This window comes from Branchiostoma lanceolatum, chromosome 4 (genome assembly GCF_035083965.1).
Source record: "Branchiostoma lanceolatum isolate klBraLanc5 chromosome 4, klBraLanc5.hap2, whole genome shotgun sequence".
NCBI classification, from domain to species: Eukaryota; Metazoa; Chordata; class Leptocardii; order Amphioxiformes; family Branchiostomatidae; genus Branchiostoma; species Branchiostoma lanceolatum.
In genome coordinates, this window is record NC_089725.1 from 29,155,634 (window position 1) to 29,179,012 (window position 23,379).

General features: G+C 43.7%; 3 protein-coding genes and 1 pseudogene across 4 annotated transcripts; 1 reads left to right on the top strand and 3 right to left on the bottom strand.

The window, feature by feature from the left end:
- Window positions 1–216: 216 nt before the first annotated feature.
- Window positions 217–2,654, bottom strand: LOC136433908 (type I iodothyronine deiodinase-like; annotated as a pseudogene).
- A 2,283-nt stretch (window positions 2,655–4,937) lies between these two features.
- Window positions 4,938–7,809, bottom strand: LOC136433911 (type I iodothyronine deiodinase-like). Its single transcript, XM_066426506.1, has 2 exons — window positions 6,886–7,809; window positions 4,938–5,905 (listed from the first exon to the last, which is right to left on the bottom strand). The coding sequence occupies exons 1-2, from the start codon at window positions 7,116–7,118 to the stop codon at window positions 5,800–5,802; spliced, it is 339 nt and encodes a 112-aa protein (XP_066282603.1). The 5' UTR covers window positions 7,119–7,809; the 3' UTR covers window positions 4,938–5,799.
- A 989-nt stretch (window positions 7,810–8,798) lies between these two features.
- Window positions 8,799–13,387, bottom strand: LOC136433909 (LDLR chaperone boca-like). 2 transcript variants are annotated; one of them, XM_066426504.1, is made up of 4 exons: window positions 13,223–13,387; window positions 12,730–12,912; window positions 11,803–11,919; window positions 8,799–11,560 (listed from the first exon to the last, which is right to left on the bottom strand). In XM_066426504.1, the coding sequence occupies exons 2-4, from the start codon at window positions 12,880–12,882 to the stop codon at window positions 11,171–11,173; spliced, it is 660 nt and encodes a 219-aa protein (XP_066282601.1). In that variant the 5' UTR covers window positions 12,883–12,912; window positions 13,223–13,387; the 3' UTR covers window positions 8,799–11,170. The 2 variants fall into 2 exon arrangements, with proteins under 2 accessions (XP_066282601.1, XP_066282600.1); XM_066426503.1 differs by having other exon boundaries at window positions 12,730–12,891; window positions 13,223–13,386.
- Window positions 13,388–13,622: 235 nt separating this feature from the next.
- On the top strand, window positions 13,623–23,093 carry LOC136433912 (mitotic checkpoint serine/threonine-protein kinase BUB1 beta-like). The gene is made up of 16 exons (XM_066426508.1): window positions 13,623–13,910; window positions 14,112–14,171; window positions 14,619–14,763; window positions 15,289–15,485; window positions 15,782–15,945; window positions 16,236–16,426; window positions 16,817–16,920; window positions 17,327–17,368; window positions 17,494–17,542; window positions 17,814–17,970; window positions 19,267–19,426; window positions 19,939–20,289; window positions 20,773–20,828; window positions 21,263–21,370; window positions 22,002–22,280; window positions 22,891–23,093. Exons 1-16 carry the CDS (start codon window positions 13,765–13,767, stop codon window positions 23,076–23,078), a joined length of 2,397 nt encoding a protein of 798 aa, XP_066282605.1. The 5' UTR covers window positions 13,623–13,764; the 3' UTR covers window positions 23,079–23,093.
- Window positions 23,094–23,379: the final 286 nt, after the last annotated feature.

Here is a 23,379-nt window from a genome sequence, read left to right on the forward strand (position 1 = left end):
TATCAGACAACGTTACACGTTCGTTGCCTCATTATTTCATTGTAGCATCAGCGTCTGATGGTTTGGAGTCAGGAGTGTTCAGTGACAACAGGTTCCACGGCTGAACTGGAATCTGTAATTCTGTGAAATATGATAGAAACGTGTTACATGTATCTGTTACTGCGTTATTGTTGTTGATTTTTATTTACCAGTGGAAAAGCATATCGCCAACTGGCGCTTTTGGGGGAAAGCCCTAACAAAAGTCACTTACATCAAACTCAGACAAAGTTACAACAGATAACAAAAATTGTAAAAGAAAGTATAACATCCCACAGTTGTCTTATTGCAGCATCAGCGTTTTGATATCTTTACCAGAAGTGTTAATTGACAGGTTCCGCAGCTGAACTGAAATCCAGAGCAAAGCCAAGGTGAAGCCGTGGTGGTCTCGTTCTCAGGTCCTCACCAGCGCCCTAGGCGTTTCCGGCGAGACCTTCATATTCTCTCACCACGTACACACACATTGACTTCCCTTCTGCTTTCACCAGATAGAAAGGGAATATTTACAGGTTTGCGTAGCAAAACCTTTGTTGGATCCGTTGGCATGTGTGGTGGCCGCCATCTTGATTTTGTGACGTCGTAGGGTAGCCATACCATTTCATTCAAAGGGGTGTTTTTTGGGGTCGCTAACGTTCTCTCTATTTTTAACAAATCGGAACACAACTATCACACATTCAACTCAAATAAAAGGAAAAATTCAAAACCAATTCATATCTATAAAAAGACCCCGTTATCGCTAAACTAACATAGCAAACCTGAAGTATATGTAGCACAAATACTTAACTCTAGTTAGAGTCTGAACTCGTCAGATTTTTTTTCTGACGAACAACAAGCGACATGGAACTGTTCAGATCACAACATATTACAACGTTAACCTTTCAATGTGGAAAAAAGTCATCTCTGTGATAAACATTATGATCAATCATGAACTGCAGCATTGCAAAGAGAAATAAATGATCAATTGAGATAAAATAACTTTGATTGAAGTCAAAAATCGTCTGATATCTTGATGTGTTACCCTGTACAATTGTTGCACCCATTCATTCATATAACTTTCCAAATCATCAGGACCGTCCTTCGAACTGTATTGTTCAATCAATCTTCGAAATATCGTCCTAATATGTATAACACTTAATCGGAGATGATCTAACAGAACAGACGAAGGGATGTCTTCCCTTAAAACTTAAGATTCCTTTGCTTTATCCGGAGAATTTCTGCAGCCAGTCACTGACTTCCTCCGGCAGGTAGCCATCCGGACCCGGCCCGCCCTTGTAGACACACACTCCGTCCAGCAGGATGTACAACCTGCGAGCAGTTTTACAGAAATATGAATGAACCAGTTTGAAAACAGCAGTCGAGTGACTATCACACATATAGGAATGTACACACAAAGTTTGAAGACTATTGCGTCTGGGGATAAAAAGATTTTGGTACTTTTGTATTAAAGAAGCATTGAACTCTGCCATTGTTGGAAGGGTCCTCGGGGAATTCAAAAACTCGATCGCTATCATGCTCACCCTGCGTTCAGGCTTCAACGCTGGGCAAAAATCATGACAGAAATAGTAGAGAGCAAATTGAAACCTATGCAAATGATGATCGTAGATAAAGTTATCTTGATTAACACCTCCCTTTTTGTATTTTTCTTTCTTTCCGTTTGCGTTAATGGCAACTTTCGTTTTCACTGTACCACTGCAAGGAGAAATTACGATCTTTAGTGTTGCAATATCTAAATATAAAAACAACATTGTCATCATTTTGGTAAGTAGTCAAAGCGCGAAACGGAACGATGCTATAGATAAATGTCGTTACCAGCTTTAGAGAACACGAAGGGATTATTTCTCCAGGTAGTTAGTGAAGCTAGAGCCAACAAGAAGTGTAATCACCTGTCGGGTATTGCAGCGTAGGCGCGTGCGGCGGCGTTGTCCATGGTGTCCACCAGGATGGGACAGGGGATGTCGTGCAGAGCCAGCATCTCCGCCGCCGCCAGTCTCTCCTCCAGACACCGGTGCTGTCGGATGTCCATGTTGTTGCTCATGGCCCAGCCGTCCGTGGGGTGCGCCTCGGCCACGTACACCACCACGAAGTCGGCCACGGCGGCGAAGTCCGACATGATCCGCTTGACCACGTCCAACTTCGCCCGGAACGGCTGTCAGGTGTTGCTGCCGAAGCTGATGACCAGAGGGCGGGCCGCCCGGGCGAACTGGAGCAGCCGGCAGGAGCTCCCGTCAAGCCTGACGAGGGAGGGGTCGGCGGCCTTGCCTCCCTCAAACACCTCAGCCTCCAGGTAGATCATCTCTATGGAGAGGATTCCTTTCCACGCAGTCAGACTTGTCATCTCGTACAACTCCTGATAGCACTGCTCGGGTGTCGTCAGAACCCCTGGGGCCACCTTCTCTGCTTCTGTCAGATATAGAGACAGAATTGGTCGTCTGAGAGCCGGGAGGAGGCATGCCGTCCTAGCTAGAACAGAAACGACGACGAAAAGCGGCGTTCCCAAGACACAGAGCAGCAGAAACCGCACATGGATCCAAGCTCTTTTCATATGGATGGCAGCCATTGCACTGTATAGTGCGGAATGACTCAGCTCACCACAAGGCGCAAATCAAACAACTGAGAGCAAACAAAGGTGTTAAACATTGCACTTTAGACGTGCCAGTATGTACATTCACTTAGGCTATGTTAATTTGCCAGTGACTATATGGATGACAAATGACCAGTGCAATGGCCTAGTGGGTAGAGTGTTCGCCCTGCATGCGGTTACGGGTAGGTCGTGAGTTCGAACCCCGGCCGGGTCATACCAAAGACTTTAAAAACAAGAGTTCCACGACCTCATATCTCCATGAACAATTCTATTCATGCAAATAACTTACACATTTGCATAATATATGCTTGATCATTAACACCTTTATCTAACTTACACATGTTGCAATATTGACAGTTCTATAATTTTCCAATTAGATGAATTATGGTGTTTTAGCATTAATTATGCAAATGAGGAATTTATTTGCATAATTGGTATCTGTTGATGATCCACTTTCCATAACTACATACGTTACATGTATTTGAGTCTGATAATGGAAAACACTGCAAATATAGATTTTCCTCATTAGTTATGCAAATCAAGTCCTAATTTGCATAATTTGCACTTCATTGTGTACATCTCTGTCTAAGCTACCTGTATACTAGAGGGCCCAAACCCACACCAAGTCTTCATTACATCACAAGCTATCTGCCACCAAAAAATCAAGACTATAGCACGTCCAGGTCAAAAGATATAAAAATGGAATTTCTGCTGCAGTACCAAGGTCACATACCAGGGGACCAAAAATCGACCTTGAATTTCGGCTTCACAACATCCGCCCACATACCAAATATCATGCATCGTAATCCATCTAGAGGTTCTTGAGTTATGCTGACTAGAGTGGTCCGGAAACACAAACAGACAAACAAACAGACAAACAGACAGACAGACACACCCAAAACAATACCTCCATTTTTCATGGAGATAATCAGTGGACTAGCCCCCTGCTGTAGTGACTTGCACAAAGTTGTGTGGCCCAGGGCTGCCGAAACGGAGATGGGCACCGTCTTATGCACCGTAAAGAGCGGGGAGGACTTTAACTTAAATATGGATGACATCCTTTGGGGACCCCAAAACCAATGCGAGCGTGCGACTAAAATAAAAATTGCCTTCGTTATGAAACCTACGTGGTCAGGAAGGAGGATGATCAAAACTAACACACAGAGTATGGTAAACTGAATAATAAACTCTTCACTAAAGTTTTGTTTTTTACAGCTTCCCTTTTGGCTTTGGAATTGACTTTGGCATTGTACGACATTAGTATCCGTTTTCTAATCTCCATATTCGATTTTCGCGCCCCGTGTAGATCTGCTTGGATGCGTGTTATAACCTTGTTCTTTTGCGACATGGGGCAGATCCTACGGGGCTGGCTGGAGCTTATCTGGCTGACTGGACCCTCTCTGGCTAGCATATACGATTTTCGCGCCCCGTGTAGATCTGCTTGGAGATTATCCGTTTTCGACATATTTTTTTCTTTAATGTACAGCATATGTTTTCTCATGCAGCTGCTTTGTACGATTAACAGTATGGCCGAAAACGTTATTTCTAACCGGAAGAAAATCGATGCGAGCGCGTAGATGTCATGCATATGATCAAATCATCCTGGCCTAATCTAAAAACAAACAAAGAACCTGCGTATGAAATATATATATCATGGCCAATAGCGGAACTGCGGACACACACCCCTGTCACAAACAAACAAACAAACAAACAAACAAACAAGCAAACATACACACCAGCTGACTACAAAACCTCCCATGATCTCCTATGAGTAGTCCTTCTTTTATCGACAACGATCAAGGAATGCGGTAGTTGAACTCTACTATTTTGTCTTTCTCAGGCAGCGCAGTCCTTATAAAGATGGCACTGAGGTAGTCACGTGTGACTACCATCCACCAATCAGAGGACTTTCTCGACACAAATATTACGTTATACTAGATACGTTGATGAAGGTTAGACATCCAGGTAGTAAGATACGCCAAAAATAGTTACTCAAGCAACTGGTTAAATTTTCAAAATTTTCAAAATTTTATCCAGTTGCTTGAGTAACTATTTTTGGCGTTAAACTAGATAAGCCGTTGTAACATATTTTATATCCTTCTGCATCAAGAGGGACAGACGCCTTGTGTTCACCACGCATGCTTAGACTTCTCAGTGAAAGTATGATAGAAACGTGTTATCCGTAACTGCATCATTATTGTTGTTGTTTATTCTTATTTACCAGGGGAAAAGTATATATCCAACTCTTGGGGAAACCCCTAACAAAAGTTACTTAAATAGACTCAGACAAAGTCGATCAAAATGACAACAGATAACAAAATTGTAAAAGAAAGTATGACATCCCACAGATGTCTTATTGCAGCATCAGCGTTTTGATATCTTTATTAGAAGTGTTTATTGACAGGTTCCACAGATGAAATCCAGAGCGAAGCCAAGGTGAACCCGTGGTGGCCTCGTTCTCAGGTTCTCACCAGCGCCCTAGGCGTTTCCTGCGAGACCATCATGCTCTCTCACCACGAACCCACCTTGACTTCACTTTAACTGTCAACTGATAGAAAATGACTATTTCGTGTCTGATTTGCAATTATATTTTCCTGACGTACAACAACTAAGCGACACGAAACTTTTCAGATCATTTTCAGATAACGTGATACTATCACAAATATAACTTGTCAGGTCATTGTTAAAGAAATAATCTAACTGGTTAACTTCTCTATACTTCACTTAAACATTATGAGGATATAGCAAGACGAAATAGATTACCAAATAAGTAAGATTAGAGTCAAACACCATACTAATTATTACCTTCATAGCTGTAACAGTGGGGTTCAAGCCCACTGTCTGACCAGTCTGACGGGTCCGGGCCTTTTAACCTAGCGGTTATGGCATGCAGCCTTTGGACTTACGGGCCCGAGTTCGATCCCCGGGAGCCAGGAGTCTGTTTTTACTCGCCTCTTGTGTTTCACTGGTTCCCACGCCGAAGTGTGGCAAAGTGTGAAACACAGGGATATCGAACTCGGAGATTCGAGGACGAATCTTAAAAAACTGAAAACGAGGAGTAGTGTAACAGTGGGGTTCGAGCGCCACTAACTGACCAATCTAACGGATACGGACCTTTTAGCCTATCGGCTATGGCTATTATGTTTCATAGCTATGGAAAGCACCCATCCCTCTGCTTTGATTTATCCCGAGAATTTCTGCAGCCAGTCACGGACCGCCTCCGGCTGGTAGCCAGCCGGACCCGGCCAGCCCTTGTAGACACACACTCCGTCCAACACGATGTACAACCTACGGGCAAGATTGCATAGATATGAATGAACCAGTTTGAAAACAGCAGTCGAGTGACTATCACACATATAGGAATGTACACAAAAAGTTTGAAGACTATTGCGTCTGGGGACACAGAGATTTTGGTACTTTTGTTTTAAAGAAGCACTGAACTCTGCCATTGTTGGAAAGATCCTGGGGGAATTCAAAAACTCGATCGCTATAATGCTCACCCTGCGTTCAGGCTTCAACGTTTGACAAAATAAACTGGATTCAGGCATAACAATTTAGTTCCTGATGAATGAACTTGCAATAAACTTTATCAATATGATACCCACTTCTGGAGTGAAATGCTCCTTTAACTTTGATCAATTATTTCTTCGTTGTTATCTTATCAATTGCATAGCATTATGTTTCACTTGAAAGCTTGTTATTTCTCAAACTTTGCACTGATACCGACTTGTTATGATCCTGCGTTCAAGGGTCGAACACCAGGGTTGACCATGCGAGCGGGTCACTGAAAACAAGACCGCCGAAATTCCGCTGCCAGCACAGTGTCTGGCGTTGAGTAAGGAATTTGGACACTTTTTTGGGCGCCTACCAACGAAATCAGTCATGTGTCTTGTTGCACAAAAGTGTAACATATTTACACGAGGTATCATTTTAAAGGAAAAAAGACAAGTTTTCAATGATATATTAAATCATTAAAAAAACAAGGGACATGTCATCAAGAGAAATTTCGGCCCTTTTTTCTCACGGCCTTCGATTTTTGTTGTTGACATAAGTAGCCCTGGTGCTCAACCCTAAAATGTGCAATCATAACAAACAGAATGTCTTTGTAAAAGACAATAAACAAACTTTCCAATAATGTATAATGCAGTGCAATTGATAAAGTATTCAAGGAGATATGGTCCCCCTAACTTTTTGTGTTGAGTTTATTCATATTGCTGATAGTGATACAGATGAAGACCGCATAACGGATCAACAGGTGTGTGACTCACCTGTCCGGCATCGCTGCGTAGGCGCGTGCGGCGGCGTTGTCCATGGTGTCCACCAGGACAGGGCAGGGGATGTCGTGCAGAGCCAGCATCTCCGCCGCGGCTAGTCTCTCCTCCAGACACCGGTGCTGCCGGATGTCCATCGACATCCCCCCGCTCATGGCCCAGCCGTCCGTGGGGTGCGCCTCGGCCACGTACACCACCACGAAGTCGGCCACGGTGGCGAAGTCCGACATGATCCGCTTGACCACGTCCAACTTCGCCCGGAACGGCTGTCAGGTGTTGCTGCCGAAGCTGATGACCAGAGGGCGGGCCGCCCGGGCGAACTGGAGCAGCCGACAGGAGCTCCCGTCGAGCCTGACGAGGGAGGGGTCGGTGGCCTTGCCTCCCGGGAACACCTCAGCCTCGAACCAAGACGCCAGGATGGGAATGAATCCTTTCAACGTAGAAAAGCTCATCATTTCGCACAAGCGTTGTTCGCACTGCCCGGGCGTCGTCAGCATCCCCGGGGCCTCCTTGTCTGCTAGTTTCAGCATTAGAGACAAAATTTGTCGTTTGAGGGGCGGGAAGAGGCATGCTGTCTTTACCAAGGTGGACAAGAGCAAGAAAAGCGGCGTTACCAAGACATAGAGCAGCAGAAACCGCACAAACCCCTGGGCGTTCTTCAACTGGACAGCCGCGGAGGCCATTTCTGCAGCCGACCGGACAAGTGACCCAAAATGACCTTTCGAACGTCCGACTGGTCAGCTTTTTGTTTTCTCCAAGCAGATGTAACTTCCATCAATTAGCATTAATCCGCCGGGTTACATAAATCCGCAACTTTGAAATATAGTGAGTTTGAGAGATCTCTAGCGCAGCATGCACACCCCAGGTATGCACAGTTTAGATATACAGGAGTACATTATACCGAGGGGACTCCAAGCACTTCCTAAAAAGTAGGGCAGGTCAGCCATCATGACACCATAGTGCCGCGGAATGAGATCAGCTTACCTTTGCATCGACAGCACTTTTATCACGTGACGCAAACCAAACAGTTGAGAGCAAGCAAACGTGTTTAAACGGTAGACTAGCCAGTATGTACTTCCACTCAGCCAGGGCGGAAAAGATGCATATCATGATCAACAGAATTTGTACATTTCATCCTATAGATGGATTCAATTACATTCTAAAAGTAGAAGGAGATAACCTTTACTGTGTACAAATAGGTAAATATATCAAAGAAAAGCGGCGTTCCTAAGATACACTAGCAGAAACCAGTGTTCCCGAGTGTGGAAGCCATGGCACTATCATGAGTGGCGGAATGAGGTCAATTCACCTTTACATCAACTATGACCCTACTTAGATCACAAGATGCAAATCAAACAATATGTCTCCCAGTCAGCTAAAAACAAAAGGAACCAGCCAGACCCGCACACGCCTAGGAAGAGGAGACTGTACGGAACCAGCACAGATGCTGGGCATGGCCTAGTCTCTTCAAGACTCCATACAAAGGTCGCTGGGCAAATATCAGAAATTGGTCAAATAGACAAATACGTATGCCAGAGGAGTTAAGTTACCCGGTCCACTGGGAGTACAGTACACCAGGCCGGCTAACTCATTCTCTCATGTTAGAGTTTAGGTAGCATCCACTACCTTTCGTTGACTGAGCAAAATCTTGGATACTACATGACCCTACATGAAACGGCTGAAAGTGCTGGAAAGTTCGACGCGTAGGCCTCTTTTCCTGTTGAGGGTGGTTTTGTACATTCTCTCATGTATTGTCTCTCTGGATCCAACTCCACGTTTGAACCAGCGGGGTTCGCGGTCTAGGATATACATGTATGTGGGTTCGAGGATGAATGTGAAGTCTGAAGTTACTTAGCGGTCAGTCTCCGGTGGAAAGCGAGCGTCACTGAGACCACACCGCACGAGACGGATACAGTGAATCATCTTTTAATCAGCACCATCCCAATCATTTTCACATTGATGGCTTCACTTAGTTTCAATCCCTGCTTATCAAAAACTAAACTCTCTTTTACTTGATCAACAACTTCCAGGCCTACTACTACTAGTATACAGATTTCAATAGTCCTTCCCAAAGAATGTTTTTACACGGGATAAGATATGGCACTTAATCTGACTTCACTACAGTCCTGGCTGACTACAGTCCTGGGAATGAGATTAGGTGATGTGTTCAGACAGGACACGCCCCTCCTCTCTTTCCCAGGGCCCTTAGCGGTGACCTTCTATTGTATATGTAGGACAGTCCACAGAAACTCAGACTGGTCCAGGTACCAGGACTATTTCTATGTCTCAACCTCCATCATCTGCTTGGAGATTATTTCTTCATCACCTGAAGGCACTTTATCTGGCCAATTGACAAAACTGTTGATGACAGAGGCTTTCCTGTACCGAGTCAAAGTAAAGTAGTATTTGCCCAGAAGTACATGTACCCAGATAAAAGAAGCACAATTCCAGTACACTCTTATTCGTTCTATAGACTGATTGATAGACTTACAAATGTACTTATAATGTAATGTAAATTTTGTTTGTGATCAACTTATCAAATTGTATTTAGAAACAATTTTTACACATTGTTTGGAAATGATTCTATTGTAGAATAATGGTTCCTTCTTGTTGCACATATGTAGTTGTTCTTATAGTAATGTGAAGCACAAGTGCCACTATATCATAGTTAGTACTATATATAGTACTCGCTCACAGACGAGCCCACCGACGCTGAACTGATCGTCCGGTAAGATGAAAAGGAACTGATGATGACTATATATACTAATGATCATCTGGAGAAAAAGAATTCCATTGGTGCAAGATGTATTACACTTATTTGTACTGGATAGAATATCAGGTCCATGAAGCATTCAATAAATTTTCTTTGAAATTCATATAAAAAGTAAATACTAGTACATAAAGTCAGTCATCCGTTAAATTCAATTCACAATGGTAGTGCTGTTCACTACATATATGTAAAGAAATATGATATAGAAATATTGCTTCACTGTAGGCAGAATGAGTTGGGTTCACAAACTCACCTTGTTTCAAAACAAAACCACTAGAGAGATGATAGGGACCCAAGTCTGGTTGTGAAATATGACTGAACAAATTTAGGCTGAATGTAAATGGTTTCGTTTTGAAAAGAAATTTTAAATGCAAACTTGTGAGGTCCCACCTTTCCTGTAGACACTACTTCTACAATACTTTGCATTGTATCAGCTCGAACATGCTCTACTTGAGAGGGAAATATCAAATAAGACTGGTCTACTTTGCACATGAAATGAAGCACTATTTGGTCCCTTTGACTGCACAATGCTAACAGTACCAGCTACCACTGATGGTTGACACGATACCACAATTCCTTGATAATTTTGAATCAAAATGTTTGAAGTGACATGTTTGACTGCAGGTTCTATTAAACATTTTCCTTTGAAAAACATAGAGGTTGCTTACCACTTTCCAATATAATAATAAAAGTAGAACTATCCCTACTGATTAAACATGAAATTAAGGTGCATAGAAAAGGGACAGGCTTTTTAGCGAATGCCCACAAACGCCCACTCTGGCGAAGTCCGCGCTGCACGAATCTAATTTTTTTTGCTTGGAATATGTTCAGGTTGTGCTCCCATTAATTAATCCTGAGTTTCAAGTCAATCTATCGATCCGAAGTTAAATAAAGTGAACTTGAAGATTCTTACCTGGCCTTTTAGCGAATGCCCAGCAAAAAAAGGCTTTTTAGTGAATGCCCACTATATCAGCCAAAATATCGGCCATCGTGACACGGGCGCTAAATCTAACACCATAAACATGTTCAACAAGTTGTCCCCTGAATGTGTACTCAGTTTCCGTACTGTACACGCCTGTAAAGTCACTTTATTTTACGAAATACACGGCGCGGCCCGCGGCACGTATTCGGGGTAGAGGCCGCTAGTAACCTGTCCCAAATATGCAAATGAGCCGCCATATTGGATTCTTACGTCCGGGGCAGTGGGTTCCCTCGCCGTGTATTTCGTAAAATAAAGTGACAGGTAAGAATCTTCAAGTTCGCTTTATTTAACTTCGGATCGATGGATTGACTTAAAACTCAGGATTAATTAATGGGAGCACAACCTGAACATATTCCAAGCAAAAAAAATTAGATTCGTGCAGCGCGGACTTCGCCAGAGTGGGCGTTTGTGGGCATTCGCTAAAAAGTCGATGCGCATAGAAAACAGTCCAACCCACCCAGCTTCCTCTACAGAATGGCAGGCAGGTTTGCTTTGATACAAGCTTATGCTTTGACTTCGTCAGCTCCCTGTCATAGTTCTGTCTTGTCCTTCTCCTTCTTCTTCTTCTTCTTTGTCTTGTTTTCGTCACCACTCTTTTTACTGCTACCAGAAGACTTCTTGCTCTTGTCCTGAGCGCTGTTGTTGTCTCCCCCTCCTCCCTGTGTAGCCCCCTTCCCGGGGAACTGCTGGTTCTCGAAGCTGACCTCCGCGCAGCGGTCCTGCTGCACCAGGAAGTCTCTGACCTCGAACGCCTTGCTGCCGTCCTTCAGCAGGAAGATGGTGCGGTCGTCCGACACGACGTACCGCGTCACCTCGTAGTTCGCGTTGAACAGGCTCGTCTGCCACAGCTGCGTAATCTCTTCAGTTTCCTTCTGTGTGGGGCTGCCCGACACGGACACGAACATCATCAGGGTCCGGCCCTTGAACGAATGAATGAATGGTTTATTACTTTTTATATATACAGTATGATACTTAAAATCTGTTGTCATTAGGCAATTTACCATAACATTATCGTTCCTATTTAACAATATAACCATACAAGTTACATATTCTAAAATCACAAGTAGAAGCTTCCTTTAAACAGGTAGGTTATAAGACAGATATGTGGGGGTCTGTAGTACATAGATCATGTCTATCTACTCGGTCACAAGGTACAATCTACCTTCTTGCTCATCTTTATGAGGTCCTCTGGCTTGTCGGGGTTGAGGTTGGACAGGTCGATCTTTGGGGCGGGACGGAGGTGTTCGGGGAGCTCATCTTCCTCCAGCGGTTCCTCGTCCTTTTTGAAAATTTATATGCAAAACAAAGATGAAATGACAATATAAAAAACAATAAAAACATGTGCAGGCAGAGGGAAGAAGTCTCTATCGTATGGCTTATATTATGAGATGGAAAGATGCGATGAGACAGAGCGTGCTGCAATTCCCTAACTGCCTCATGCGTCACACGACGTGGGTCCAGGGAGCCTCTAAATTACATTATGCCCCCTTTCCCTTATACTATTGGTAATTAAAACTGATCATAATATTATTGAACAATATTTGATAAATAAGAATAAAGTAATACATGTAGAAAATGATACGGATACAATAAGGATATCAGCTTATGAGATAGATTTCTGAATGGTTTTAACATCAGAAAAGGGGAGCTCATATATTTGTTTGAAGACTTTTCCATACTGTGACACATTTGTTTACAAATGATGTGCGGAAGATGGGGTTGACTCCCTTATCAAGTGCAATATGTACTTTCCTACAAATAAATTTTGGTTTTAAAGATTATTGAATATATTGGTGATATTTTCAAATTCCTTAATATATAAATTGGGTCAGATAGCTGAAGTAGACTCTGGTGAGTCGAATTCCTTCAGTTGGAGTATGGTTTAATTTTTCATTATGTAATTGTAATAGTCTTTGTTGCATATTCCTGCCCAGAAGGGCTAAATGCACAGAAGACCACATGTGGCCTGTAGGAAACATAATGCAAAACATAAGTTGATAAAATGCTACACTAACATTAAAAACTCAAAAACATGTAAAATACCAACTCAGATGAACTTTCAAGCTAACATTGGTGAGATTGTTTCTACCTCCTCCCACTGCTCGAACAGGCGCTCCATGTCCGCGTCCGTGTAGTCGCGCAGGTCCTTCTTTATCTTCTTGTCCTCCGGGATGTCCTTCTTGGTCCAGACCGACGGGAGGATCAGGGCGCAGCCGAGAAGGATCCAGACGTACCTCGCCATCACTGCCTTCTGTAAATATTGACGAAACACCTGTGTTTATAGTACTTTACTCTGACGTTACTCTGACGTTGCTGACGTTGTGCAGAATTCTTCAGAACTTGAAGGTATTCAACCAAGATATGTCTAGCCAATACGTATAACTACAATGCATTAGAAATAGGCAAGATCGGCTTTGTCAAAGACATAAATTATACATACACGTTGCTGACGTGTCCTTCTCCTATATGTAGGCATGACACGCCTGCGTGTAAACAACGCAAGCGAACAGACATTTACAGAGTTACATACTTTTACACTTATTTACACAATTACAACATTTCCTCATACATATCATACTCACTAAGCTCTCTGGAATACTCTTTGAGCAAGATGTAAGCTGGAGAGTGAAATAACGTCGAGTTAGACAGTCCTGGCGCTTTTCAGAAACAGGCGGAAGTCACTCCCACTAAAAATTAGTCTCCTCCGCCGCCATGTTGGGTCAAGTTAGGTCACGATCTTCCACTGGGCTGCTTCCAAAAATGAACGTAGAGGGGACAATGACAATAAGGGTCAAGTTTTTCTACACAAAAAAATAATAAAGGGACTAATATTGATAAACCAAAAAGGTCTAATTATTCGAATTGTATATTAGTCGTCCAAACTACCATTATTAGACAAAAGATGTGTAATAGTACTCTACTTAACTACCATATACCCCCACATTTATTGAAACAGGCCATTTCGGGAAACGTTATCACGCATGCGCACGGTGGAAGCCCGGTCAGTTCGAATTTAAATTTGTATCAAAATTTTGTACCCTCTTCCTCCTCGTACTTAGCTGGTGTTTCTAAGCTTGTGTGGCCTCTAATACCTTACTGAAGGTGCTTAGCCGGTAGTACAGGTATGGATCCAACGGAGAACAGCTGGGAACTGAGCAAAGAGAACGTCCAGCCGCTGCGACAAGGACGCAAGATCGCGAACCTAACGGCGGCGCTGCAGCCTGTCAACGGGCACGATGGCGGACTCACCCGCGTGCAGCACGAAAAACAGTACGGACTAAACTCTTCTCCTCGATTGTGCTTCTTGTTACATACCCCATATGATTACATTTCCATGTCTTGGTACCACAGTGACTACTAACGTTAGAGGTCCAAGAGGCAGGTCAAGCTGAATGATGAAGATTTATTGTTCGGCTCGGCCGGTAGGAAGTTTTTAATGCTAAACTTTCTGTTGTTTTCTTTTGCATGCAGAGCCTTCGAGGCTGAACTACGGATGTACTCAGGGGACGATCCGTTTAGTGTCTGGGATCGGTAAGAGCTCTACCTTGATTTCATGAACACTGAAGAGTGCATGATTTTTTTTGCTAGGAAGCTGATTGTTATGCAAATTTATGGTAATTCAGATATTTGGGGGAACAACATACATATTAACTGTAAATTCAGTTACTTTCGCACTTAACCGGTTTTACTTGCGGTTGAAACAATGCTATATTTAAGTGAACATGCATATTTGCAGTGTCCTGAATTCGCCAAAAAAAATTCAGGATTAACACCTGTAGTAGGGCACAGTATATCTATGACGTTATGTTAGACTGGTCTTACAAAGTAGCTGGTGCCTTAATTTTTAGCCTGACTAAATCATACTTCCAGCTGCCCTCCCACTGTTCAGGTGGGTACTAGTAGGGGCTCCCTAGAGCTCTGGACAATTGAGAGTATTTAACAGGCTACCATACTTTCCAATTTTACTCCAAACCTTAGGTACATCAAGTGGACGGAGCAGAACTACCCAAAAGGCGGGAAGGACGGAAGCCTGTCGACCCTGCTGGAGCGCTGCCTGCTCTTCTTTAAGGACGACAAGAGATACTCCAACGACCACAGATATCTGCAGGCCTGGATCAAGTTTGTATGTACTAGTAGTAGCCGTCCTCTTGCTTATCATACATGCAGAAGACATGTAACACAGTCTGAGTGTACATACAGATCTATTACCAACAAGAGGGCTGGGGTCTAACGTGATGCCACTGATGAGGAATACATCATGTTGTATTATTCTTTTATGTTCATTGAGAAAATTCAACCAAAATATTGGAAAAGAAATCACATCAAATTCGTCAATTCGAATGTCCGAATCTGGTATTCAAATTTTCAACAGTGGCAAACGCAGCATATGTGCATTCAGATTGTTCTATGGAAGCCTGTCAGTGTGGGATACAAATAAAAGTCTGTGAGATACCGTAAAATACAGACCGGTCTTCTATGGGGGTCTGAATGGAGATAAGACACTTCAGCTAATCAGCTATTATGCAAAGTTCTCTGCACTCACAACACATAATGGAAAATTTAAAAAAACTAGGCCACATGCAGGTCCATATCATTGGTTGAGAAACTAGCTATTCAATCATATTAACCTCTCTTCTGTCCTGACCAGGCCGGCATGACCAACCAGCCCGTGGACATATACAGTTTCCTGCACGACCAGGCCATCGGGGCACAGGTAGCACTGTTCTGGGAGGCGTGGGCCTGGGAACTGGAGCAGGAGGGGGACACCAAGAAGGCCGACGCCGTGTACATGGAGGGGATCCAGAAACAGGCTCAGCCAGTGGATCTACTCATCAGGAAACAAAAGTAGGGACTACTATAAATCTTGAAACGTTTGTCACCAGAATCATGCTCCTAGCAGCCCACCCGACTGGCCCCCTAGGAGAGGGAGGCTCAGGGGGCCAACTAGCCCATGGCAGCAAGAAATTGTTTAAATAACACACTGACATTGTGCTACAGAAATGAATATTCGCAACTCGTTCACAACAGAAAAATACTAAAACTAAGGATAGATTGAACCAGGAAAATGATATCAACTAATAGTTATTTTGTTTAATTTATTGTGTTATCAATATCAATGACAGCAGATAACATTTTCCCAGAGAGTTCCAGGCAAGAGTGACCCGTGCCACCCTGGAAGGTGGCGTAGTTGCCCAGCCAGCTGACATGTCCGGTACCGAGGCTCAGAGGGTGACCCTGGGAGGACTGAGGGGCCACGGGAAGAAACACCAGGCTCCTGTCAACAGGACTGGGGCAGCAACTAAAGGTACCGGCTTAGTTTAACCTTCTCCCTCCTGCTTAATGGCCTGGTATTAAAATCTATGATAGCTGTATATCTAGTCTCTTCGCCCTCTTACGAAAATATTTGCCTGAGAGGACGAAGACACTCTAGTCCACAAAAGTGTAGACTCTTCTATTTTTATGCTGTGATGCTCGATATACTAGTTTTTCTTTTGTCTGATCCAAACCAAAACGCTACAAATGCAAAGGCAATGCCATATCCTGTAGTATAAAAGTCTGTGGTACTAAAGCTAACTTTCCTGCCCTCTGGTCCAGTCTATTCCTCAGGACTTGGGGTGAAACCCTGCGCGCCACCACAAGTAGGGCAGGCCTTCTCTGTCTTCAGCGAGGACAATCCACAGGACCAGGTCATCCCCACCCCCACGGGAGAGTGGACTAACCCTCCCCTGCCCCGCATCACCAGCAGAGAAAACACACACAAGCCGGGGAAGTGGACGGAAGCTAAGGTGGGACCAAACTTTGGGGTTATGTTTGTTTTGAAATTCATCATGCTCAAACAAACAATGGTGCACTTGTTTAGAAATGTGTTCATTCTAGTCTGACATTTGGTCTCGTCTGACAAAAATTTTATTAGTGTCACTTGAGTGTCACCAAACCGAAAAATGGTCACATTAGCCAGGTGGTCCTTATCGCCTTATGTGGAGGTGGTCAATTGCACACTGTATCACATGATTGTACTTCACCAATGTGAGAATGAATGTTTTTTAACTTTTAGTGTGTAATGTATATTACGTTGATAGACTTACAAAGTTAGTGACTGTCACTTCCTGGAGAAAGTATACTTTTTGCACATTAGTAAGACGAAGAGACTAGTTTCCATTGTTTTTGTCCTGCAGGTATCCCAGAAGGCAGTGCCTGCCATTCCGTTCAAGGCCGTCTCCATGAACGCCAGCTCTGAGTTCAGCATACACGTGGAGGAGGGAGCGGCTCAGCCACAACCGTGAGTAGGGAAAGGCTTTGATTAAAATCAATACTAGTAAGTCATAGAGCCAAACCTGTCTACAGGAACAGTCATTGACTTGAAGAAAATGGTCAAAGTAGAGTAAGTAGACACATGGCCACAATAGTCAGCATTCATAATGCTTGGGTCAATGGCAAAAATCAATGTGATTGTAAGAGACCATCAAAGTTGCCGCACTGGCCAGGTGGTCCTTATGTAGAGATGGTCACTGGTACAGGTTCGAATGTATTAAGTGGGCTGCATACCAGTGCGATACTGCAAATATCTTTTTAGGTGTAGGCCCAACAAACTGCATGTCAGTGTACCTATACTGTGCCTGATATCACTTATTTTGTAACTAAAACATGCAGCATACCGGTAAAACATTTTTTTCTTTACTTTGCAGAACTCCACAGAAGCCCATAGAAATGGGAACCCAAGTACTGAGGTACGATGTGTTGTTTGTACTTACTTGGGTATCTCTTGTGATGTAATACAATGACATTTTCATGTGTCATTTCAGCATGTACCTTGCCTTTGTCTCACTGTCATTTGTTTCTTGTCTTATTACAGTGCAAGGAAACCTGAAAAGTCGTTGAATCCACTGAGAAACATGTACATGGTATGTCCTTTTTCTTGAGTATGGTTTTGTGACTCATGAACTGCTGCTGCTAAGGACAGTTTTACCAGACACTAAGTGGCAAATGTTTCGAACTATGTTATGGAAGAATATAACATATAGTTTTGAATATCTGGTGCATGTAGGAAAATGCCCCAACTCTGCCATATTACTATTAGACTAGATCAATTGAAAGTTTAAGTTTTATGTTGACTAGTTTATGTATCAGTGATTTTTTACTCTAAATTGTCTCAAATGCTTACATCTTTTCCAGCCCCCCTTTGAGGATGAGCCCAACAAAATCCCCAAGTACTGCAAGAAGTTTGTGTACACGGGTCTGGAGGAGTTTCAGTTTGAAGAGCTCAGGGCGGCACGCCACGTAGAGATGGAGAAGAAGAGGAAGATGGAAGAAGAAATGAGGAGGCAGGAAGGTTTGTGGTTTCTTGATTAAGATTTTTTTTTTTTAGATTAAGAATTTATTTGGATTAAGACTTTTTTAGAACTGCGGAACTGACTACCTTGTAAAAGCTACAATTGTAGGAAGACTATTTTGAGCTCTGACACTACTTTATCATGTCGACTGAAGTCAGGACTAAGTTAGTACAGATTTCATGCCACATTAATCTATCCTCCATCACCCAATTCAATCTCTATCCATCCCAGTGTCTCTGATTCAAATGAAAGTCAGTTCTTTGCAGCAAACCCAGCCTCTAAGCTTCTATAGATAGGAGTACTGATTTTCCTTGGCCTCAAATTGTATACAGAGCAATGACCAGAGATGTAGGCACAACACCAACTGCTGCTGGCCCAGCAAAGGCAGGAGATACAGAAGATACAGCACCAGTACTACATGTATATCTCTAACCCTGCTTATACACGTGCCTGTCCCCCACAGAGCAGTAAAGCGAGATGGAAGAGCAGCACCAGTATCATGTGTATAACCCTGCTCACACATGTGCCTATCCCCATAGAGCAGCGACCAGAGATGGAGAAATAACACCAGCTGCTGCTGGCCCAGTAGAGGCAGCAGATACAGCACCAGTATTATGTGTATACCTATAACGCTGCTCACACAGATGCATATAACCCTGCTCACACACTAGCTTGTCTCCACAGAGCAGTGCCGTGAGGTAGAGGAGCAGCACCAGCTGATGCTGGTGCAGCAGAGGTAGCAGATACAGCAAATAGATAATGTTCATAACGCTGCTCACACACGTGCCTATAACCCTATTTACACCCATGCCTATGCCTTCACAGAACAGCGACGAGAGATGGAAGAACAACACAAGTTGCTGCTGGCCCAGCAGAGGCAGCAGCTTGCAGGGTTAGGGTTAGGATAAGAGATAGTCTCTAGTACAAGTTTGACCATCTCTACTCACACAAATGCCTACCCCCACAGAGCAACGCCGTGAGATGGAAGAACAGTACCAGCTGTTGCTGGCCCAGCAGAGGTAGCAGCTTCAGCACCAGTATCATATCTATAGCCCTGCTTACCTACTTGCCAGTATGATATCTCTAACTCTGTTCACACACATTTGATCTCCACAGAGCAGCGACTAGAGATGGAAGAGCAGCACCAGCTGCTGCTGGCGCAGCAGAGGCAGAAGCTTGCAGGGTTAGGGTTAGGGTTAGGGTTAGGGTTAGGGTTAGGGTTAGGGTTAGGGTTAGAGAGGTAATCTCTAGTACAAGTTTGACCATCTCTACTCACACACATTTGATCTCCACAGAGCAGCGACGAGAGATGGAAGAGCAGCACCAGCTGCTGCTAGCCCAGCAGAGGCAGCAGCTGCAGGAGATGCAGCAGACGTTCCAGCAGGAGCAGCTGGCCCTGCAGCAGGAGCGCAAGCAGATGATGGAGCAGTGCAGGCAGCAGATGCTCAGGGAGAGGTGTGTATCTGTGTGCGTTGTGTGTACATGTGCATGTGTGCATTGTGTTGTGTGTGTGTATGATGTGTGTATGTGTATTTTGTGTGTGTGTGTGTGTGTGTTTGTGCATGCAGAGAGATGATGGAACAATACAGGCAGCAGATGCTCAGGGAGAGGTGTGTATCTGTGTGTGTGTGTGTGTGTTGTGTGTGTGTGTGTTTGCTCATGCAGTCAGATGATGGAGCAGTGCAGGCAGCAGATGATCAGGGAGGGGTACAAACAACTGCAGAAAACATAGATATATTCATTACTTTGTACAGGCCCTTGTAATGCCTAGTGACATTGGGAGCAAAGGTAGATGATACTCAGAAGATATAGAGGTACAAAAGTTATGTATATTAGTAGTATAGTTAAATTTCCTCTGCATGTTAATATATGTAGGTGTGTGTGTACGTGTGTGTGTTTGTAGACGCATGTGTATGTTTGTTTGGGTGTGTGGATTATGTCAAGTTTTGTTCTGTGTGTTTTGCTAGAGCTGAGATGGAGAGATTGCTGGTGGAGAGGATGAAGGACACCACCCTGGAGTCAGCACAGCTTCCTGGAGCTGCTCCTGATGCTGAGGCACAGGACACCATGCGGGACAGTCATGCTGCTCCAGACAGTTATGTTCCACAGGACAGTCATGCTGCTCCAGACATCATGCAAGACAGTCACACCATGCAGGACAGTCATGCTGCACAGAACAGTCACACTTTGCAGGGCAGTCATGTTGTACAGGACAGTCACGTCATGTTGGACAGTCGTCACACCATGCAGGACAGTCACATCATGCTGGACAGTCATTCTGCACAGGAGAATGACCCTGCAGCTGGGCTAACAGAAAGGTTGGTTTGGGTGGCAAGATCGTGGCCTGGAATCCAAACCTATTATAGCTCCCGAGTCTCGTGCAGAGAGGAGACTCGGGAGCTATAATACGGTAGGTTTGGATTCCAGACTAGCAAGATTGTTAGCTTAAACAATAGCCTGGTTTCCATGCATCTCCTTTAGAGTGTTAGCTTCCATTCGTTCTAACAGTTGCTCCTTAAAAAAAAAACGTATATGTACTTGTATTCAATGGCATCTTCCCATAAATGATACAGAAACCAAAAAGAGAATGGATTAACAGCTTTTTATGTCACACAGACTTGATTGTGTGGATACTTTGGAAGACTACGGTATTATCCAGTTTTGTAATGATACATACCTCTGTAATAGAACTTTCACAAGATATGTGCTCGTCTTAGATGTCTAAGACATATTCTCTCATTTTGCAGCCTTTAAGGCTTAATCATGTACATTCTTGACTCTTTGTGTTTCTTTCTTTCCAGCCACAGAGAACACACAGTCACCAAACATCTGAATTTCGAGGAAAGTCTGGCTTCAGGTAAGCTAATTTTCTGTTTTCATGCTCATCTATGTACCAGAAAATGTAGGACAGCTTACAATAAGTAAAATGATTCACAAAGGTGTCTCTACAGATATTCCAATTTTCTGAACAGCACTTTGTCAGCATGGACCAAGAACTGACACTGAAAGGTAGCAAAAGGATCAAATCATGTGTTGACAAAAATTGCACTGTTACTTAAATAGACAATGCTGCCCTGGAAGGCCACTGAGGTGACCAGTAAAATTTGATGGTCACTTCAGACAGCATTCGTAAAGCTTCGGTCAATGGAAAAGTCATATACCGGTAAGGGACCACCAAAAATTGGTCATTTTTACAGGTTTGACATTTTTTTTTAAATTTTGTAATCTTACCATTGGGAAAATGGCTGTCACATGAAGAAATGCATCCAGTCCGTTCCTTTCAATTCCCAGGTCTCCAGCCATCTGTAGTGAGTGCCATGGCTGAAATTGAGGACTACAACACTGATGTGGAGATGGTCGAACCCACCCCAGTCAAGACTGCACCTCAGGCAGAGACAGGTTCACAATACTTTTACTCTACCATGTACTGTAGTTCTTGTTCCTTAGGTCTCGGAAAAGAAATTTGTGTTTCCTGTCTGTCCTCTACCAGGCTCCGTGGATCGCTGGGAAAATAGTAGAAATCGGCCAAATAGAGTGAATAGTATAATGCCAAGGGTACTCCGCTTTACAGGGAAGCTCAATAGGCGAACCATGTCCCAGCGATCCACGGAGCCTGGTAGAGGCTATTTCCTGTCATGGTCCTGAAAAAATCGGGTTCAGTAGATAGGGATTTTCTCTTAAATAGTTTTCGGCCGAATTGATGCAGTGTAAAACTGAAATACATCAGGCACTGGTACTTTCAATATCATATTATAATCGTACAAATATACACGGTACAAGCACAAGTATATGATAGACTTTAGTTGCTAAAGTTAACTACACATTCTTACATCAACTGTTCAAAGCCTCCATCTATTAATCAACATTAACAGAGCCTGTTTTGAATCTTTTCACTCAGATGTCAGATAAAAATTTATGTCCCCTGCCAGCAGTCAATAAGTCAAAGTCAACCCCAAAAGGCTAGAGTAGGCAGGGTTTGGCTAGGGTCTGTTCTATTTAACTATCGAAAACTTGCTATTACTTCTTGTAGGTGACCTAAGATCTGGACAGTTTCTCCTTTCTTCCGCCACGCCGGCATCTACCGGGAAGATGGTGACATCCCGCGAGCAGAGCTTGGTGAAAACGCCGAACACCTCAACCTGCAGCGGCCCCACCCCTTCCACCACGCCGGGGCGTCGCCCGATCACGGACCCGTCCCCGACCATCAACACCAAGGCGGCCATGATGGAGCTGGGGGAGTTCTTCCGCGACGACATCGGCTTCGGGGCGGTGGGGGGATCAGACGGATTTGAAGACATGTTTGCAGCAGGTATGTAATGCTGAATGCCATTGTTGCAGTACAAATGCACCCAATAGAGAGAGCTAGTGTAAGCTATGGCTGCCCAGGCTGCAACTGGCAGCCGTGCTGTATACATGGGGTCCAGGCTTGGTTAAGATTAACTAGTATACCAAGTAACCACTCCACGATATACTTTAGCACGAGTAACATTGTATCAGTCCCAAGTTGTATCAGTTCCTCCAGAGCTTTTGGTTTTCAATTCAAGTGTTTGGTTTTGAGGCTTTTGAAAGTTTTTGAGTAGCAGCTACATACATGTACATATAGCATATACGTAATGCTTGACCCATTTTTTACACACAAGTGACACTACCAACTATTTTCACCTGCCGGTGTTTTGGTGACCATCTGCCACCTTCAGGGCAATACTGACTTGTACTTCTTCACACTGCAGCTAGGTGTCGCTGCTGCAGTGGAAGAATGCAGTGCCAAACATGACTGAGTTTTTATCCCACCCTTCCTCACCGTTCATGACTGGAAACGGTTGTGGATGGTGAAGAACATAGGTTGTGTGCAAAGAACTTTGCTAACCAGTGACATGTGCAATTGCAACCTGATTTGTGTTGTGTTATCTCCTGCACAGGCCCAAGTGGTGGCACAGCTAGCAGTGGTCTCAGCTTCTCAGCCCCACAAGTACAGGCCAACGACTTCAAGGGCTTCACCATATTTGATGAGAGCAAGGATACTGGACTGGAGGGCAGGATGGATATGAAGGATAACATCGTCTTAGAAGATCAAGAAAACAAGTGGGTTTTAGGCATCTCCAGTTGAATTACTTGTTTCTGGGCCATTTGATTGGTCCATGCACTGGGTTTATAGGTTTATGTTCAATTTTTCTTTGCTGTATAGGCTGTTACCACCTATGAGATCTACAAGAATACATGTAAACTGGTGGTTTGTGAACAGTTTTCAGTTAGCAGTTCTTGCTAGAGTTGAGTGGGGCAGGTAAGATTTGTCAGGTGCAATTGATTTTGTTGTCATCTGCATGAATGCAGGTATGCAGAAAAAATACATTGAACCTTCTTTGATTATGACTCAGTAATTATGAGAAAGAGTATGGGAGTTGGACACT

What these genes read in the sequence shown, in the direction of transcription:
- LOC136433911 (XM_066426506.1), bottom strand. Translation starts at nt 7,118, where the DNA reads ATGTCGGACTTCGCCACCGTGGCCGACTTCGTGGTGGTGTACGTGGCC. An exon ending in TACGCAGCGATGCCGGACAG is followed by an intron (nt 5,906 to 6,885) that starts GTGAGTCACACA and finishes TCTTGCCCGTAG; the next exon opens with GTTGTACATCGTGTTGGACG.
- LOC136433909 (XM_066426504.1), bottom strand. Translation starts at nt 12,882, where the DNA reads ATGGCGAGGTACGTCTGGATCCTTCTCGGCTGCGCCCTGATCCTCCCG. An exon ending in TGTTCGAGCAGTGGGAGGAG is followed by an intron (nt 11,920 to 12,729) that starts GTAGAAACAATC and finishes ATTTTCAAAAAG; the next exon opens with GACGAGGAACCGCTGGAGGA. An exon ending in TCATAAAGATGAGCAAGAAG is followed by an intron (nt 11,561 to 11,802) that starts GTAGATTGTACC and finishes CATTCGTTCAAG; the next exon opens with GGCCGGACCCTGATGATGTT.
- LOC136433912 (XM_066426508.1), top strand. Translation starts at nt 13,765, where the DNA reads ATGGATCCAACGGAGAACAGCTGGGAACTGAGCAAAGAGAACGTCCAG. An exon ending in TGCAGGCCTGGATCAAGTTT is followed by an intron (nt 14,764 to 15,288) that starts GTATGTACTAGT and finishes TGTCCTGACCAG; the next exon opens with GCCGGCATGACCAACCAGCC. An exon ending in GGAGCGGCTCAGCCACAACC is followed by an intron (nt 16,921 to 17,326) that starts GTGAGTAGGGAA and finishes TTTACTTTGCAG; the next exon opens with AACTCCACAGAAGCCCATAG.